Raw genomic sequence first — 19,859 nt, forward strand, 5'->3', positions numbered from 1 at the left:
ACATCTCTTTATAGAAATTCCAAAATATTTAAGGCATGGTTTTATAGACACTCATTTGAAATGCTTTTAATATTTTGGATATTTCGTGATAGACATCTGCTTACACTGTCCCTTAGATTAAAAAATATTACTCCTCAAATATTTTGTGCTGTTAACAGATAGTGTACTGCACACTAGCCCTTCAGATTGTGCTTTTGAATTTGACCACATCATAAAATATGTGACAATTTTGTAAATTATGTCAGATCAAAGGCAACCATATCCAACACACTGTACTTTAATGTAACATGTTTTGAAATTTTGGTCGTCTCTAACCGAAATTAGACCGTTGTCGGATTTGTTTACATTGCGTCACGGCCTTCTCGCCTGTCTTGTGTCTACCAAATCAATGCCCAGTATTGACTAAACCGTTAAGCAAAAACAGTGTTGAAGTAATGGCAAACATCCGTATTTGGAATACTTGCGAAACCTTAAACTGTAAGGTAACCATTGGTAATGGTTTTGCACATGAGCGAAAATGTGGAAATTCATGCAAAGTCTCAACTTCGAGCAGACGCAGGTTTCGAGAACGATGGTGCCGACAATTTAAGTGCTCGATCCACCTCATTTTTTATTTATTTTATTTAATTTTTTTTTTTTTTGTCGTCACTAAAATGGTTCTGTTGAAGGTAGTGATCAAATAGCAGCAATGTATAAAAGATATTGCGAATGTGAGTGGCATGATTCGAAGCACGTCGCTTCGGAGACTTCGTTTGACCCCGGAAATAAGTGTGACAAATCCACAATGCGCGCCCGGCCTGCTGATTGGCCGAAATATATACATGCGCCAGCTTTGATTGACAGACTGGATCGGTCTATTATAAATCGATACAAACCGTGTTTTCAATACAGTTTTCACTTAAGTATTCTTATAATATGAAAACATATTTGAGCGTTTCTAGTGTTCCAAACCAAAAGTATTCGATCAAAAAATCCGGTGACATTTGATCAATTCAGACAATAACGCGCACGGAATGCACCGGTATAAAGCCCCTCGCTCAACACGTTGGGATCACAGCAGCTAAAAGCACACAAGTGAAATGCCATGTTTGACAGCTATTGAGATAGATGGAGAGAGTCGTAGGAATTGTGCAACCTGGGGAAACGCACACGTCTCCAAAAGGGTAGGATGCACGCGCAAATCAGTCACCAAATTGAGTGCAGCAGTTGCGTCAAACACGTTGGACAAGAGACCAGGAAGCGGCGGACCACTAGTGACCACTAGGACCGCCACATCCGGGTACTTCATCAAGCGGCAAGGAAGGCACTGGGACTCATGATAAGTCGACAAACCATACTGTGTTATGGCGGACCTCAACAACGAATCAACAGATTGGAGTGGGCCAGGCGTCTTCGATGTTGGCAACGGCTAGGCTGGGAATGGGTCATGTTTGCCGACGAGAGCTTATTTTGCATTCTCAGGAAGGATGGTAGCGTGTGTATCGAAAAAGACAGGTAAACGTTTGGCACAAAATTGCTTTCATGAACTGAGGCATTTTCGGTAAGTTTAATTTTCGTCACACAAGGACGAGGACCAACGATACACAACGGAACAGCACAAGTTTAATTGAGACACTGAATGCGATGTGTACAAGGTGACATGGTTCGCGAGAAGCACGTGCGAGGCAGGCACATTCGGTAGGGGACAGGTCTGGGTCACGTGGCTTATTGTTCATAGACTGTGTGCAAATCATTACACGTCTGCACGTTTCTGAAACACTACATCTCTATCTAGAGGTAGCTCATCATCAACAGGGAGAACAAAACGTACCTAATTCAACTGGTCACATGCTTTCAACCCTGGAATAGACATCCTCTGAAGTTACAACAAACACGACGAGATCCAGTTGTGTGTTCTTGTGACAACATTGTAGCTTTGTCTGACCCATTACAGGAATATCAACATGAGAGTGAGTTTAGTTTTCGAGGGACGCAATCTTGGCTTCTCAAGTAGCCTGTTAAAATCTTTCTCAGAAAGGATATTAGCTTGATGGCCTGTGTCAAGTTTCATTGGCAAGAGAGTGTTATTGACTTGCAAGGAGACTACCAAGTCTTTGTCAGAAACGACATCTGTATCAACTGAATCCACAAAGAGTTCATCTTGGATTTCCTCAACAAAGGGAACTTTACTTTCGATGACTGATTTTTGGACCTACAAACTGTAGCAAAGTGATTCTGTTTATCACATCATTTTCCAGACACAGGACATCTTCTAGGAGCTTGTGTAAATCCACAATAGCATGTATCAGATTGCGCAGACGAATGGGAACTAGAACTCTGGGACTTTTTCCAATTAGATTTTCGACATCCAGATTTTGATTGCTCCATATGTCATATCTGGGATATCACTATCTTAGTAAAGTACTAATTCTAGTACTCTTTTTGGGGTTGAGTCCCATCCGGGATTCGAACCCGCACCCTCGGAGTCAGGAACCCAGATTTTGATTGTTGCTCAATAAACCAGGGAATAAACCTGCTGCGAGTCTAGTGGATAAGTTCCTTATCTCGGATGAGAGAATCATGCAAATCTCCAAACTCGCATGTTTTTGCTCTGTTCTTTAATTCTGTAACAACAGGTCTATTTTCTCCTCTTCCTTCTGGCTATAGGTAACAAATATGTGCTTCCCAAAGGTGATGATACGTTTGGGATTGCAATAAGCTTCACATTTATTTATAATTGGCTGAGGTTTCTTAGTATCCGTTTCATTTTCAAAATGAAATGTGTTATCAATCTCAAGTGCATCCTCCCCAATAGCAGACAAAAACTATTTATCACCCATCCCGTCCTTGTGAGAAGCAATCAAAAACAGCTGAAACCGTTGCTTGAACTGACGCCAGATCTTCCCAAGATTCAAAGGCGAAGGTGAGAGTGGATGCAGTTTGTCCATTCCTCTAACGAAACCACTCCTGACACCATGTAACAACGTGACGCAAGGACGAGGATCAACAATAGACAACTGAACAGCACGCTGAAAGCGATGTGTACAAGGTGTGTGTGCGCGGTTCACAAGAAGGCAAGCACATCCGTGTAGGAAACCGGTCTGGCTCACCTGGCTAAGTGTTCATAGACTGTGTGCAAGTCTCTTATCATTACAGTTTGGGGTGGAATTTGCAGTGAAGACAAAACGAAACTCGCAGTCATTCCAGCAAACCTGAATGCACCGCATTATCGAGATGAAAAACAGACTCGTGGAATCGACCAGTGCGACAGGGTTGACTCAGAACTTCCTCGCCAACGTCAACGTTGAGGCTTTGCAATGGACAGCATACTCACCGGATATGAACCAACCGCCCTGTGTCTCCATTCAACTTCCGGGAATTGGAACAAAGCCTCTTTTATGAATTACAACGCTCTTCCCTAACGTCATCCGACGTTTGACGTCGTCACGTGTACTGCCGTGTATTGACGCTCATCAGCACCCCCAAGAAATGGAAGGATTTACGGCAAATTTGAAGGAATTGCATCTCATATGTAAACAAACGCAGCCCACTCGCGAAACAATTGCAGCGATATCGGTAGTTCAGCGGTAATAACATAAACACTACGCCGTCGGTTCCAAATGCATTCCCGTGCTTCAAATACTCAATAACACCCGGAAATTGGCCAACACATGACGTTTATCTCCTAAATGTATTCCAGTCATGGCAATCATCTTTACAAGACAATGGTAAGTGTACTTAACATAAATATATTAAATCTCTGTTACCTGCAGAGAAATACATGTTATGTAATGAGCTTCCTCATATTTAAGAATTATATTTGCTAGATTCAGATGTTGCCAATTTAGAATAGCCGTGAAAAGGGGCAGATGTATTCTGATATTAATATAATGAAAGATATTGTGTATATTGTAAATCTAATGGTACTTTATTAAATGAAGATGAATGGCATGTGTTATATGTATGGGATGCATACTCAAGTATCAGGAATAAATATATTGAGAAACATTTTAGTGACTCCCCCACAATTATATATTTTATATCTATTCTACAAAGTGAAAATATGGATATGATAATAAATTTATGTTTATTCCTATATCATGTAAATATCCATCAATAAGTTTATTGCATGAATTCCAGTGGCCCATGTACAAAACATATATGTATAGTATGTACAACATATACAGCATATAACACGTTACAGTGAATCTCTTCTCAATAAGAGCGCACGATGAATAAATAGAGCTGTCTCATGTTGTGATAGGGATGCTTTACTTGAAAGTATTGAATAAAGCTTTGTAGCACTCTTGTATGATCGTAGCCATGGCGGGAAATACATCTGCCTTAAATCATTATATACAATACAGGACAGATAAAAAGTGAATAAAAAGTGAAATTCATTCTCAACAGTGTTACAGTTTACAGAATGGACAGAGCCTTTGTGTTTTTATGATGGATGAACATCTTCCTTGATTGATACATAACTCATTTAGACCAAGTCTCAGGCTTATAAAAGCATTGCGAAGGTTTGTATTACGTAGGTTGTATAGATACGATCGGGTTCAAGTAGATATTTAAACTCACGATAACAGTCATATCTTGAACTTTCATATAGTGATGAATGCCAGTCCTGTTTAAAGATATCGATAGCCCTGGTACGAAAATGTTTGACAAATGCATTAACATCGCCCAGGGTTTGGGATAGCCAGACGAATCCAAAAGCCGTATCTAAACAAAAGACTGCGAATATTGGTTGCCCAAGTGTTTTTACCAATATTATCAAGATGAACAATCATATTGTAGGTCTTTTGGGGCAGACGATGTTCGGGCATATTATTAGTTTACCCCAGTACTTTAAACAGCGAGAGTAAGAAATTATGTACAAAGGGTATCTCCCACATTCACCGTACACCATACTACTAGGGGTAGGCATACCAGCATTTAAAAACCTTTTACATGCAAGAAGGTGAACCTTTTCGGTGACATAAAATTTCTTGAAGCCCCAGATTTCAGATCCATAGAGGAGAACAGGCTGCACTTGGGAATCAAACAACTTGAAGAATATACTGGGACCAACAACCCCCAACTCCGGTATAACAGAAATCAGTTGTAGTAAAGCCTTTTCCCCTCTACTTGCCAAATTAATGATAGATTTATTCAGATTTAGTGTATGTATAAATAATATCCCTAGATATTTATATTCGTTGACAACGGACATACGTTCACCTTTAAAGTACCATTTCTCTACAGCTGCCGTTGGGCCACCCTTACGAAAAACAACAATTTTGGTCTTCTCGAGATTAACGTCAAGTCGCCAGTTATCTGAATAATGTGATAGTTTATTAATTTGCCTCTGAAGGTCAACAACAGTGTTTGACATTAGGATCACATCGTCAACAAAAAGTAAAAAAAAGAGTTCAGCAAGATCAGGAGATAACTGGATGCCATGCCTGCCAGAGAGTATAATATCAAAATATAGTTCGTTAATAAAGAATGAAAAAAGTATGGGGCTTAGAACACAACCTTGTCGTACACCAACAGGGCAATCAAAATAGTCGCTGAAAACATTATCGCATCGAACGCAAGACTTTACATTTGAATACATTGATCTGATAATATCAAACATTTTGCCTTTAAGACCCCTATTTCTAAGGCATTTCCACAGTTTATTTCTATCTACAGAATCAAAAGCCTTTCTAAAATCAACAAAAGCTACATACAATTTTCTTTTACTAAAAGTTAAACATCGCTCGACCACTGAGTATAGAGTAAAAATATGATCAAAGGTTGAGTATTATTTTCTAAACCCAGCTTGTGAATCTGGAATCAGGTCTCTCATATCTGACCACTGGTTAGCCTATTATTGATAATAGATACAAACGTTTTGCCAACGACACTTGTCAGAGAGATGCCCCGATAATTGTTACGGTTATTTTTGTTTCCATTTTTAAATACTGGAACAATTATTGATTTAGCCCATTCAGACGGGAAACATCTGGAGTCAAATACCAAGTTAAAGCTTTTGACAAGGAACGTCATTATCTCAGGCAAGGCAGTTTTGATCATCTCTGGAATAACATTATCCGCCCCAGCAGACTTTCCAGCTTTGAGACGAGATACAGCGTTAACTATTTCTAATTCTGTAATAGGAGACTCAAGCAGAGACTTATCAACATCACTAAACTCGTCACATCCATTATCTGTATCTATTGTATCATCATGTGCATCATAGATAATATCGTCCTTAGAAAACACGTCCCTGAAGTGGCAAAACCATTCTGCATGTGATATACTCGATAAGGGTAGGGAGCCTCTTTGGAGGGTGCGAATATTTTGCCAAAATAGCCTTGGACTGTGGAGGGTACTATTCAGTCGAGATAGCCTTGTGTTTTGCACTTCATGCTTGAAAGCTCTACAGGCACTCTTACACTTATTTCTGATTTTACAAAACCGTCTACAATTCTGCACAGAGCGATAACGTCTAAACTGCCTAAGGGCCTTCCTAGATTCTGATCTAGCTACAATACACTCTTCGTTGAATTTCGGTTTACGGTTTAGACCACCTTGTCTAAACTGTCTCCTCTTACAAGCTGCCGAATCTAAAATACACTTTATAAAATTGTCTATGCCCTCTTCAAGAGAAGTATCTAATTTACTAAATATTAAATCTTTGTTGGCATCCAGACTTCCTTTGAGAAACATTATATAATCATCCTGCTTGGAAGCATCCCATACAAATTTCCTAAAACTCTCAGCGCAATCCACTGTCCGGTTAGACCGGTAAGTAGAAGGGAACGTGAGCGACAACTCCAGAGGAAAATGGTCAGAATCAGGTGTATCACCAACATTTAATTTTTATACGAATTCAAACAAATCAGCAGATGCAAGAAAATAATCAACGACACTTGAGCCATTTTCTCCAACAAACGTAAACTCTCTACCTGTGTCTCCTACTCTGCCGTTCATTATGAACAAACAACAAACGTAACACAGATTCAGTAACACACGCCCGAATTTGTTACCCACACTGTCGTGGGACACGCGCTGGTCAGCAGGAACATTATCTACATCTGTATAGACATCATCATTACCAAGTTCATCACGGTCTTCGTAAATAGGATTGTTTTCATTACTAGTACGAGCATTAAAATCGCCACATAACAGTACGTGTGAAATAGACATATCAGACCAGATGTCCAATAAAAACGACTCTAGTCTATCAATGAGACATCTTGAATCAGTACTTGGTCATAGAAAGGGGAGTTCGCAGGGGGTACATATATACAAACAAGAAATAAGTCATTTGGTAGATTAAACACAGATCTGGGGAACTTCAAACACACAAGATTGTTGATTTCGGCCTTCGGTTCAGCACATTTGTTTGCAATGTCCTGTCTCACACATACACATACACCACCTGAATGTCTGCCAGATGTCGACAGCTTAGCTGCAGGGGCGAAAAACAATCGGTATCCTGTTAACCAGTTTAGATTTATGAAGTCTGTGATGAACTTTCCAGCAAACATACAACGTGAAATGAATGAAGGTAATTAACAAAATCATTGTCATCAAGTTTCTTTTATAGACCATGAATGTTCCAAGATAGGAAAGTCACGTGATAAATATTACCGGTGTCTAACTTCGTAGTTCCCTCTGTGAAAGGATCCTGGGCCTGGCCTGATTGCTACCTCCTCTTCTTTCCACCGCGCTGCGACATACTTCTCGTTGGTCGTTCCCTTCTCAGGGGTGTCTCCGTTTCGCGTGGAGTTTCATCATCGCGTGACCTTGTAATCAGCTTTCCATTCTTGAAGCATCCTATCAGCCCCCGTTCCTTCGCGTTCTTTAGCTGTTCACGTCGTCTGACGGTGAGGTCACTGGATACGCCGTAGCCGTTACTCTTCAGTGCTGCTCGAGATTTCAAGATGTCAACCTTATCCTCGCTAAACTGTAACTTAGCAATAAGAGGTCTTGGTTTGGAACCATCACTACGGAGGTGGGGGCGCCATCATTGTTATTCCATGTTTTAGTCTTAACATGTTCATTCAAGACATCGATCACTTTGGACTCACATTTGGTGTAGGACTCGTCCCTCTCTTCCGTCACGTTGTAGATAATGACGTTATCCCGCCTGCTGAAGGCCTCCAACTTGTCGAGCTCACTGTCGAACTGAGTGACCTTCTGCTCCATGTAGTCCATCTTCTACCAGACTGACGTCCTCGTTTATGAGTTCTTGGTTGTGGCGTATGTTATCCAAGTCGCTTTGAAGATTGGATAACTTCGTTTCCAGGTTGTCGGAGCGTTTTCCCAGGTCTGGGACCTCGGTAGGAAGTGCGGTAATTTGATTTCCAAGTTCACGTTTCACATTACGTACTTCCTTCAGTAGAGTTTCCTTGACTTCTTCAAGCGTCAGGGGCCCGGGATTCATCTCTATGTCGTTAGAACAAAGGATCCTATGATGAACAACCCCAGCCGGCAAAGGGTTACCACCAAGAAAACAATGGTCCAGCGTCCCCTGAGGGTAAATTGGCCAAGCTGGCCAGTCAGTGTCTCCTGGCGATACGTCACTGACATAACAAACTTCATAAATATGTTCTTGTGGTAAATATGAATATAAATCAAAATTTTCACAGGTGGAAACAAGAGCAAAGCTCATTCCGAGATACAGCGAGAATAGCATTGCACACAGGAGAAGTCTAAAATGTAGATCATATCCGACAACTGTTGGTGAATACTCGCCATGTTCTTCGAGTGTTACTTGGCGGGTGCCTCTTGGTTGTTTAAGTAGTTCAATTCTTGCCCTGTAGACATCGATGGAAACCATTTTGTAGCGAAGATGTTAGCTGATGCTCCGTATATCACTTTGTTATGTCTTCACGAATGTCGAAGATCATGTTTAATTCAACTTTTAGACATTCTAATCGGGGAACGCAGAGACTCACGTCTTGTTAGCTAGGGGCAGATAACTCATGTAAATAAAAGACACAGACCGTACATACTGTGAAATGTGTTCATGTGTTACACATTATCAAGATTGTATTCTGGGCCGATGGCCTTTCACTGAATAAAAATGTCTGTCTGTCTGTCTTTCTTCCCTTCCGTCTGTCTGTAACTTAAGATTTGACATGATACTTATGCTGCTAATAAAAAGCTTTTGAAATGGAAGCAATGGGAGCATTTTAGTCACTTCCTTATGTCAAATATAGAACACCAGTGCTAAGAATACTCATTCTTGCCTATCCTAAGAAATCGATTCCATTTTGTAAAGAAAACATATGTGATAATAAGCTGAAAATGTGTGGTGTCCTGTCCTACCATGGAAACCAACCGGTCAGCTAACAAGACAAGGAAACTCTTACAGGTAATCAACTCGAAACGACTCAGCCCGACAATCAACAGAGATTAAAGTTATTACATCCCAACGGCTTACGATCAACTAATCAAACCTAATCAAGAAAACCCACCCTTACCCACTCAAGCCTCATCTCAACACACTACACATCAACCCCTTCTGTTGTATAAACTCACATCCCCGCCATGTATATGTGTCTCCATATGCATATGTTTTGCATCTTTAGCTTGATAGCGGTTTTAGAATCTACATCGAAACGTCGCATCCATTGCACGTCTTCATCCTCGATTTCAGAAACGTCTGACCAATGATTAAAGTTGATTAGCTGTTAGTAAATATATTGTTCTGAAACTCGGATGTATTCATAATGACAGTACTTAATGATATTATAGCCCTTGTGGGCTTGAGTTCTTGTAGGTGGAAGGTGTGACTGCGTGATGTCTGGCTCTTACCTTGAGGTCTTTTATCATTACTGGAAGGTGTGATTGCATGATGTCTGACTCTGAGCTTGACTTCTTCTATCATTAATGGAAGATGTGCTTGCATGATATCTGGCTCTTAGCTTGAGGTCTTGTATCATTACTGGAAGATGTGATAGCAAGATGTCTGGCTCTTAGTTTGAGTTCTTATATGATTACTGGAAACTGTGCTTGCATGATGTCTGGCCCTGTGCTGATTTCATGTATCATTGCGGGAGGAGTTGATTGCATAATGTCTGGCTTTTAGCTTGTCTTCTTGTATCATAATTGGAAAGTGTGACTGCATGGTGTCTGGCTCTTAGCTTGAGTTCTTGTATCATTGCGGGAAGAGTTGATTGCATATTGTTTGGCTTTTAGCTTGAGATCTTGTATCATTACGGGAAGTTGTAACTGCGTGATGTCTGGCTCTTGAGTCCTTGTATCATTACGGGAAGCTGTAATTACATAATGTCTGGTTCTTAGCCTTAGGGCTTGTATGATTACTGGAAAATGTCTTGGTCTAACCCTGAGCTTGAGGTCTTGTATCATAACTGGAAACTGTGCTTGCATGGTGTCTAACCCTGAGCTTGAGTTCTTGTATCATTACTGGAAACTGTGCTTGCATGGTGTCTAACCCTGAGCTTGAGTTCTTGTATCATTACGGGAAGAGTTGATTGCATGGTGTCTGGCTCTTAGCTTTAGGTCTTGTATGATTACTGGAAACTGTCTTGCGTGGTGTCTAACCCTGAGCTTGAGGTCTTGTATCATAACTGGAAACTGTGCTTGGATGGTGTCTAACCCTGAGCTTGAGGTCTTGTATCATTACGGGAAGAGTTGATTGCATAATGTCTGGCTTTTAGATTGTCTTCTTGCATCATGATTGTAAGGTGTGATTGCATGATGTCTGGCTCTTAGCTTGAGTTCTTGTATCATTACTGGAAGGTGTGATAGCAAGATGTCTGGCTTTTAACTTGAGTTCTTGTATGATTACTGGAAACTGTGCTTGCAGGGTGTCTGGCCCTGAGCTTGAGTCCCGGTATTATTACGGGAAGAGTTGTCATAAGTGTCTGATGTGTAGAAACATTCCATGTTATTCTTATTTATTCTTATCTCAGACAGAACTATCTATTTTTTTTTTATTTCATTTTTTTCTGTAATCTCATCTGCAGGCAATATCCAGTTTCATTTCACGAGAATGAGGATGTAGCAACAACTAACTGATTGCCTTTTTGTTAATTTCCAGGGATTAAAAATCAGATGCGGGAAATATGTCACAGAAGAGAAGAGATTTCATGTTGGACTTTGTATCCAGATTAATGGACAAGACTGTGAACGAAGCTGAGTTGATTCAAAATTTAGAAAAGAACGTGCTGGGGAACAAGAGAAAGACTGAACACAAAACCAAACTGAAAAGTTACAGATTTAATGATACGAAGAAGAACGAGCTTAAAAAACGACAAGAGTCAGATTCCGGAGTGTCTGTTCTTCATATAGCTGTCTGCTCTCGGAGGAATGAAGTTGCCAAGAAAATCTTTGAGTGTGATCCAGATTTAATCAACTGTGGTAGAAAGGATGAGGACTATCGTGGACAGACGCCTTTCCATGTTGCCATAGCCATGGCCAATCCTGAAACAGATGAGGGACAAGATCTGGTGGAAGCCATGATTGACACACTCGAGCATAACCGTCTGCTCCGTCAGGCGATGGAATGTAGAGTTTCCGGAAAGAAATTAAGAGGTACTGTTATGTTAGGAGGGACGCCTTTGTCCATTGCTGCTTTGGATAATAATGAAACTATCGTTGACCTTCTTCTGGAAAAGGACGCTGATCCAAATGCCTCGGACAGGTATGGGAATACAGTTTTTCACTCGCTGGTTTTATATGCATCTTTCTACCCAGAAAAGGAGGATGAAATTCTGAAGATGTTTGAGAAGCTGGCACACCACAAACAAATCAATTGCAGGCAAAATGTACAACGAGAAAACGCTCGAAAGCTAACAGCACTGCATCTTGCTGCTGAGCTGGGTCTGTATAACGTGTTTAGGCACATACTTAATCTGAAGAATGCATACAAGTTCTTCTCCAGTCATGACGGCGTTTTTGATATCTACGAATGTGATATAACAGAGCTTGATAAAGCAACCTGGGACAGAGCCGTTCTGCAGATGTCACCTGACTACCGGAACACAGAACACAGAGCTGAGGGATTGCCAAAAGGCAAGCAGGACTCGTGGATAAAAAGCTACTGGAAGAACCGGAGACATAATACGAACCAGAGTATTTTGGAAATCATTTGCAGTTTGGAGTTAACGACAGCCTGTGCGTTTCTGAACGACTTCAAGGTCCATGAAGTGGTATACCAAAAGTGGAACAGGTACTCACTCTTCTACTACCTTTTCTTCTTTCTCCATTTGGTCCTAATGGGCATCCTAACCTGGTATTTGGACCTCAAAGTTGACGCCGTCATGAATCCAGACACGGCACAGAAGCAAACCTTGGTGGGTTTGAGTAGCCTCTTAATCGTCATCGGTCTCCTCTATATTATTTTTGAGTTCCACAGGAGTTTCATGTCGTGGCAGCCATTCCATCTAACAAAACTGCATCACAATGGAATGTACCGATGCATCTTTGTGCTATTTGGTTTAGCATTACTGATAGACGCATGGTGGAATTTTGTAACTGTGGCAAACAATTACTGTCTGATAATAGCATTGATCCTTGGCTGGTGGTCAACAACCTTCTTCCTGCGTGGAATTAAGCCGTGGAGCTACATAACACTAATGCTGCAAAAGGTTCTCTTTGGAGATATGGTGAAATTTATACCAGTCATTTTCATAATGATGATAGCATTTACAAGTGCAATGCACAGTTCGATGGCCATGACTGCAGCTGACTCATTCGGGAATTTCGCTATCAGTCTGAGCACTATGTTTAAGCTAATGACTGGTCAGGCCGAAGTAGATGGACTTGAGACAGCAGCAGAACGTGGGTCTGTCCCGATATTTGTTTTGTCCGTGATAGTCATCCAGATATTCCTCCTCAACATCCTCATAGCTATTATGTCCACCACATGCGAAAGCGTCAAGAATTCAAACAACCTCTTGTGGCTTCAGAGATTGTCCATCGTCATATTCATTGAAGGGATACTACCAAAACGGCTGAAGCCACCCATGGGAAGAGAGGATAAGACAGATTATGGCAGTACCAGATATCTGATCGAAATTAACCGTCTGCGAGATGAAGACTCCAGTGACAAGGACAGCGTCGAACAGAAATCGACATTGCGCAAGTTCCTGAACCAATCCAAAGTTGGGGAGACAACAGCCCCTCCTGTCCAATATCTGGACATTGATAACTATGGTAAGAGCACATGAACAAATAAACAGGGACAGTATTGTAATTTAATAATCATTCTGGAAGGTCACTAATAAAGTTACAATCAGTATCTGTCGGGAAAACCTTGATATGGCTGAACACAAGCTCTGTCGGATCTTTGTCAAAGTAGAAGTATCCCCAGTGATTACGTACAATTGTTTGATTCTTACATATTGCATGTTGTGATGTGTTTGTAACAGTTTGATTGATTCCAAATGTGGTGTTTATGTACATAGTTCTAGACATACCATTTGCTAGAAAGTAGAATCTCAAAATGGAAGTTATTTATGAAAACGCCATGATACATATGTTGTGCACAAGGATATCTGACTGTACTAGATTCATAATGATTTCTATGTAGATAAAGTCTTATGCCTTATAACTTAGAGTTTGAACAGGAAATTACCAATGTTTGTATGAATGTTAAATTAGGATTACAAACCATTACGTCTCCAGTGTCAAATAAGGTAGATGTAAATATAGTGTTTTGGTAACACTTTAGGTTTGATATTTTTCAGCAGTTTAAGGAACTCAGTTATTGACTTATTGTTGTCACATTCTTTTTTATGTTTTTTCTGGGTCATTTCAAATTGGAAATACATCATAGAGGACCACTTTAACTTTCTTCATACCTGCAAATGTATATTGAAAGCACTCCCAGCCAGGTCAGATGTTCTGTTCTGGATTTTTCTGCTGTGTGAGCTACAAATAGTTTAAGTGGACAAAGCTGCGTTGAAGGTATGTAGCAGTGATGAAATAGTAGAGTTATAATTCTCTATATATCATGTACTTATTTAACAAACGCTTGAATCAATTTCCCACTTGTGTTTTAAGGATGTCATTATGTTATGGTTGTGGTCATTTTAATATAAGTTATAAAATGCAAATAAAAAAATTATATATAGATAAAAGAAAACAGTTCATAAAAAGGTTTTAGGTGGTAGTATTTTTTTAGATTATTCAGTTTATTTGTGGTAAAAGAGTTCATAAAGTATCTTGATGGCACAGGTAGCATTTCATGAGAAATGCTTTTATTCTGAGATTTCTTATATAAGTCAAGGATGTCAGACAAGGCTCATAGTTCAAGGGGTTGTGTCATGTCAGGTCATGTCAGGTCATGACACTAGCAATTGTTTATCATGTGAGCACGTATGCTGATTTATGATTGGTTGATTGGCAAACAGTGGGTTCCACATGTTGCACCTGAGCAATTAACCTTCACTTCACATTGGGATACAGAGATAGACAGGTGAGCCATTTTCTCGTTGGCGTGGCATTTTTACAGTGCTTGTTGGTATGGGTGAGGCGGGAATTATCATCTAATTCATAGTGAAACATTGTAGCACTTTTTAACTGTAATTGTGTTCTAATTGTAGTTGAATTAGCATTAATAAATCTGTAATATTTATATAAACGTAACATTATCTTTACAAACTTGTAGTTACTTTTCAGACTAAATTGTTCTACTTCATGATACAATTCTTTGCACATTATCATTGCCCAATAAGCGATTTGTGACTGAATTTCTGTACTGTTTGTGTACTACAGACTGTAGCGATTGCCATGTGGTTGGGGAGGACGGCGCCATGTGCTCGATAGGCTGTATACCATATATATGTGAGTGCATGTCTGAGTATTTTGTTTCATGATATTAAGCTGTATTACTCTTGGTTTTATCTTTTTATGTACTGTGAGAATATGTATACTATTATGTGATATTTTAGAGGGCATTTGTACAACAAGGCAATGAAATGAAATTCGTTGTAGTTTCAGTCTAAATCCAGTGTATTTGACATAATGTACTAAGTGTAACTTTTAGTTCACATAATGTAAAGGCTGACATGTGATACGTTGAAATGTCATAATTGCCTAAATGTTTCAGGGCAATAAATAGTTGAAACTTGAAACTATCAGTATCCAACTGGATCCATTAGAATAAACAACTGAACCCCAGACAGCGCCTTATTCGTCATTCGCTCCGGCGGAAAAAAACTATTATAGGTACAGAAAGCTTCATTCTGTTTGGAAAGACATGGACACAGTTATGAGAATGAACGTAAAGCATAGTATTGACACCTAGGCTTTAATACAACAGTGGCTATCTTAAGAGTTCTGTGCAGGTTGGCGATAGGTATAATTTCCATATAAGTTTACATTTGAAACTCCATTCATTGTTAATTTATGTTTTTGATGTTTGACACTGATTATGGAAATCGTGTAGTTTTTGAAGACGTGGAATATGTTTTCAGTGTTATGTAACTCGATCCGATGATGACTATCTTTCCTCCATGAGTTCACTGCCAAGAGATGGTATGATGGTTGATTGAGGTGAGGATATGTTGGAAGAAAGGAAGGTGGAAGGAAGGATGGAAGTTGGGAGAAATGTCAACAGAATGACTTAGCTTACTACACTTAGTCCTCTTTACTCCTTGAGGAGTATAGGGCTTCAGCAGTTGTCCTCCACACTTACTGGTCACCGTCTATGCTCCCAGCTTAGCCAGTTTCCGTGTGTACCTTTTCCAGACCCTTTTTGGACAGACTGCTGCTTCCCACAAGTCAAGGTTGAAGACTTTATCAATCCACTTGATACGGAGGATCTGTTAAAGGCACTTGTTCATGAAAGTCTGTATTTTGAAGGCGCTGGGGTTACACTTCACCTTCATACAGCAGGAAAGAAAGAGCGTTTGAACTGATGATCTGTAGCTTGGTTTTCAGAGCTAAGACAGAGCTTTTAAATTAACAGATCGGTCTTAATGTTGTAAAAGCACATTGGGCTTTTCTAATCCTAGCCGTGACATCCTCGTCTCTGCCACTCGTTGTGCTGGTAGGTGAAGTCGATGGAATCTTCAATTACTTATCCGTTAATTTGTAGTGGTTGTTGCTATTTATCTCCGTCGATCTTGGGGCTGGCTCGGCTGAAGACAGATCCCAGTGCACCCATCTTGTCTTGCATGTCCTGGAGTTTGTGTGCAAGGAGAGGAAGGTCATCTGCGAAGCCTAAGTCCTCACGTCTACTATGAGAGTCCATTAAAAACCTTTCCTTTTAACTTCCTTTGTGACCAAGTCAAGGACCAACAAGAATAGCAGAGGTGATAGCAAGCAACCTTTTCTAACTCCCGTTGTTACTCGGAATCCTTCAGACAATTTACCACCATGGACAACTTTGCACGTAAAAATATTGTAAATTGTTTATTTATGTTGACCCCATGGTGTTGTAGGGTGTTCCATATAGACTTTTTGTCCACGCCGTCGAATGCTGCCGAGCACCTTTTCAAAGTGGATGAGAGGAGACAAAGAGAGGAAGACCGACGACGATCCTGAGAGTACCTATCTGGTCTGCATATCACCTTTCTCTCCTGAACCCTTCTTACACTGAATCCATACTCAGATCCTGTATGATTCTTTTGAGAACCAGGTATAAAGAACAAAGTGATGTCTCTCCACTTTCCTCAGAGCTCAGTGTAATATGTATCGCTGCCTTTTGGCAGCTTCACAAGGATATCTTTCCTCCAGTCACCATTGGTCCTTGGGATTTCACCATTGGGTCATATAAGGCTGAGGGGAATATGCAGCTGGTCTACTATTGCTTCACTGGCGTGTATTGTGGCTTGACTGAGGGTGTTCAAAGTTTTCTCCACAGGATGTTCATTATCTTCCTCTTCCTGGAGAGCCTCAAAGCGGATTTGTAAGGGTATCTCGAATGCTTCCTTGGTTCCCCTTGTCTATAGCTTCTTTAGATTGAATCTGGTCCTAAGATTAAGTTGATTTTTCCCTTGTTGTTAGTTTCATCTTTGCCTTTGCTATACCAGGTGGTGGTCAGATCCAACGTTTGCACCTCGTTTTGCTCTCACATCCTGTAATGAGCCCCTCCAGCGTTGGCGGGCTAGAACATGATCGATCTGGTTTTCTTTCTTATGGTGGTGCAGGAACGATGTGACTTTATTGCAGTGGCTTTATGTGTGGGAATAGGGTTCAGTGTGTTCTCCATTTTTGTTCACGTTTCGTAGACTGTCATCTCTGCCTGAGTTGTTACTTCCAACCTTTGCGCTGGTGTTTTGGCCAGAAACACATCGTTATGATTAGATGTATTTCTAATAGAAGATAGTGTCTTGTGAAAACTTGTACAAACTTATCTTTTCATTTGAGTGATTTTCAGTAGTGATTGGTTGATATCATGTTACCTATCTAGAATTATATCTTTATGAATGAAGTGATTTCTGATAATTAGTGTCTGTAAAACATGTGGAAATAAATCTTTATCAGTGGAATTTCTTCGGATTGTAGTCTGTGTCATCTTTAACAGTAAGGAGTATTTACGTACCATTGGACTTAAGATGACTGTAGATGTCATGTGAAAGAACCTACACCAGTCTGTGGGGGTTATGGGGAGGGGGGGTGACCACATGTTTGGATGGGAATTAGCATTAATCTTATCCACTTCTTGCCGGAAAATAGGGACGTCGTGGTATTGCTGGAATATCTTAAAACAATATTTTCTGGGATACCAAGTCACAGTTTAACATTGAAACTCCCTGCACATTACACTAACTCCGACCAGTCTCCTAGTTTTAGGCAGGGCAACAACAAGTACTAACGTCCACAGGGATTCGAACCACCATCCTAGGAGAGTACTTGGTTCATACACATTTTCACCCCAATGCACAGGGATGCTCCTGGTAGAACTTTCTCCGGAATCTGTGTCATAATGTTTTAGTTTGTCAAGAAAGTTTGGAAAAAACATTTCAGTGGACTATGACATGTACAGCAGGGACGATGGGTGGAATAATGTATTCCCTAGCCACGCCAAAGCCCCGGGTTCTATTCCCCACATGGGTACAAAGTGTGAAGCCCATTTCTGGTGTCTGTGATGTTGCTGGAATATTGCTAACGTGGCATAAAATCATTGAGGATCCGGATTTGAACTGATCTTCAGCAACCCTTCAGCAACCCTTCAGCGACCCGTTAGAGGCAACTAACAGGATCAGGAGACCAGTCTCGCTGACTTGGTCGACACATGTCATTGATACCCAATTGCGTAGATCACTGGATTGTCTGGTTCAGACTCCATTATTTACAGACCCCCGCCATATCACTGGAACAGTGCAATGTGCAGCGTAAAACTAAACTCACTCAGTCCAGTTATCTTTCTTGGTTCAACAACATGAAATATCACTATTGTTCATTTGTTCATACAAGATGAAACATGTATAAGAGTTCCAGAGGAGGATTCCGACCCTTCACATTCCGCACCATCAAATCATAATATTTGAACGTTTGTCGTTTAGATAACTGAATCATACGCGACAGTTCGCTTACCCTGGACTAGTTTCACTGTGTCATCGCACTCGGAGTTGCCTCCCCTTGTACTTGTGGCCGGGTGTTTCTTTTTCCGACAAGAGAGGAATACCACGACCCCTACTATGACAAGACCCAAAGGCAACACGGCAAAAACTCCAAACCAGAACGCAACACGTTGTCCACAATTTGTGCCGAATGACAAAAGCTCGCCAGACTCTATCACAACGTCTTCGGTGTCACCGGCAGTCAAATCCAGCACGCATTGCGTTGCAGCGACACATACCTGTTGCGCATGACTGGTGTCAAAGGTCGTGCGGTTCACTTCCAGCTCCGCGGAAACGTCAAGGGAGGTAATGGTGTGGTCGTTATCCTTCGTGACAGTGATATAGTACGTGTCTCTGTGTACGATATCATACTGAAAAATTAAATTCCCGTCTTTACATTCTGTTCTCAAGGGAATAACACGCACTGAGCAGTCACTACAAGAACCAGTCCCTAATGTCCATCCGTTCCAAGAGTTAGTTCCCTTGAACACAAAAATCTGAATGTCTTCATCCTGGCTCCCATTTTCAATACACGCTGTCAGTTTAACCTTTGAACCTTCAAGAAGGTAGAAGGAATTCCTGTTTACAAAATTTCCTGGAAGTAAATCATTTGTTTGTCTTGTCAGTTTGGAAATATTTCCATGTTCTATTCTTGGCGTTCCTTTCACGAGGAAAACGTCCATCGGATTCGCCGACGTCACATTGTAGGTGCTGCACACGACGGGGTTAAAGTCACCTGCCACATCAGAGATGGCCGCTTGACCAACGCCGTCAAGGTCGTTGCTATGGTAACCGAATTTGAAACTGGACAGGTTGAGATATGCTGTGAGGGAAACGATAACAATGACTGACACGTACAACAGGAGCGGGTGACACTTGATGCCGGGGCAGGATCCCAGAGGGCAAGTCCACATCCTGTATAACAGACGAGGGGTATAAGATGTGGCGCACAGCTTCAAGTGATAGTGTTACCAGTAGCAGTAGCAGTAGTAGCTGTGGCAGTACAATTCAATTCAATTCATTCATTTCAGCAATACGGTCTCAGGCCCACTTACATATTACATGCAAATATTTACAATCGGTCCTGCATTTCATAAATTTTAAAGATATGACGATCGTGACAGAATTTGCCAGGTTTTTTAACAGTGAAATATTAGAGGACTGTAACAAAAGAGTCTGACTGTGATTAATTGTACGCACGTGTAAATAGGGAAAATATTTAAGACGTATATCATGATAAACAGGACAAACACAAAATGAATTTCATTTTCAATAGCATTTAAACTACAGAGTGGGCCAAAACGGATGTTTTGTCCATACCCTGCCTTCTGCCTGTATTTTGCATAATATCGAGTT

General features: G+C 40.7%; 2 protein-coding genes and 1 pseudogene across 2 annotated transcripts in view; 2 read left to right on the forward strand and 1 right to left on the reverse strand.

Annotated features, from left to right (window-relative positions):
* LOC137281465 (mid1-interacting protein 1A-like) overlaps window positions 1-19,859 on the forward strand; it is a 313,728-nt gene that overhangs the window by 100,023 nt on the left and 193,846 nt on the right. The window lies entirely within an intron of this gene.
* LOC137281432 (transient receptor potential cation channel subfamily V member 3-like) lies at window positions 11,055-14,321 on the forward strand. The gene has a single exon (XM_067812654.1). It carries the CDS (start codon window positions 11,055-11,057, stop codon window positions 13,158-13,160), a length of 2,106 nt encoding a protein of 701 aa, XP_067668755.1. The 3' UTR covers window positions 13,161-14,321.
* Window positions 18,419-19,417, reverse strand: LOC137280886 (uncharacterized; annotated as a pseudogene).

The sequence above is a fragment of the Haliotis asinina genome, chromosome 4 (assembly GCF_037392515.1).
Source record: "Haliotis asinina isolate JCU_RB_2024 chromosome 4, JCU_Hal_asi_v2, whole genome shotgun sequence".
In the NCBI taxonomy this organism is placed as follows: domain Eukaryota; kingdom Metazoa; phylum Mollusca; class Gastropoda; order Lepetellida; family Haliotidae; genus Haliotis; species Haliotis asinina.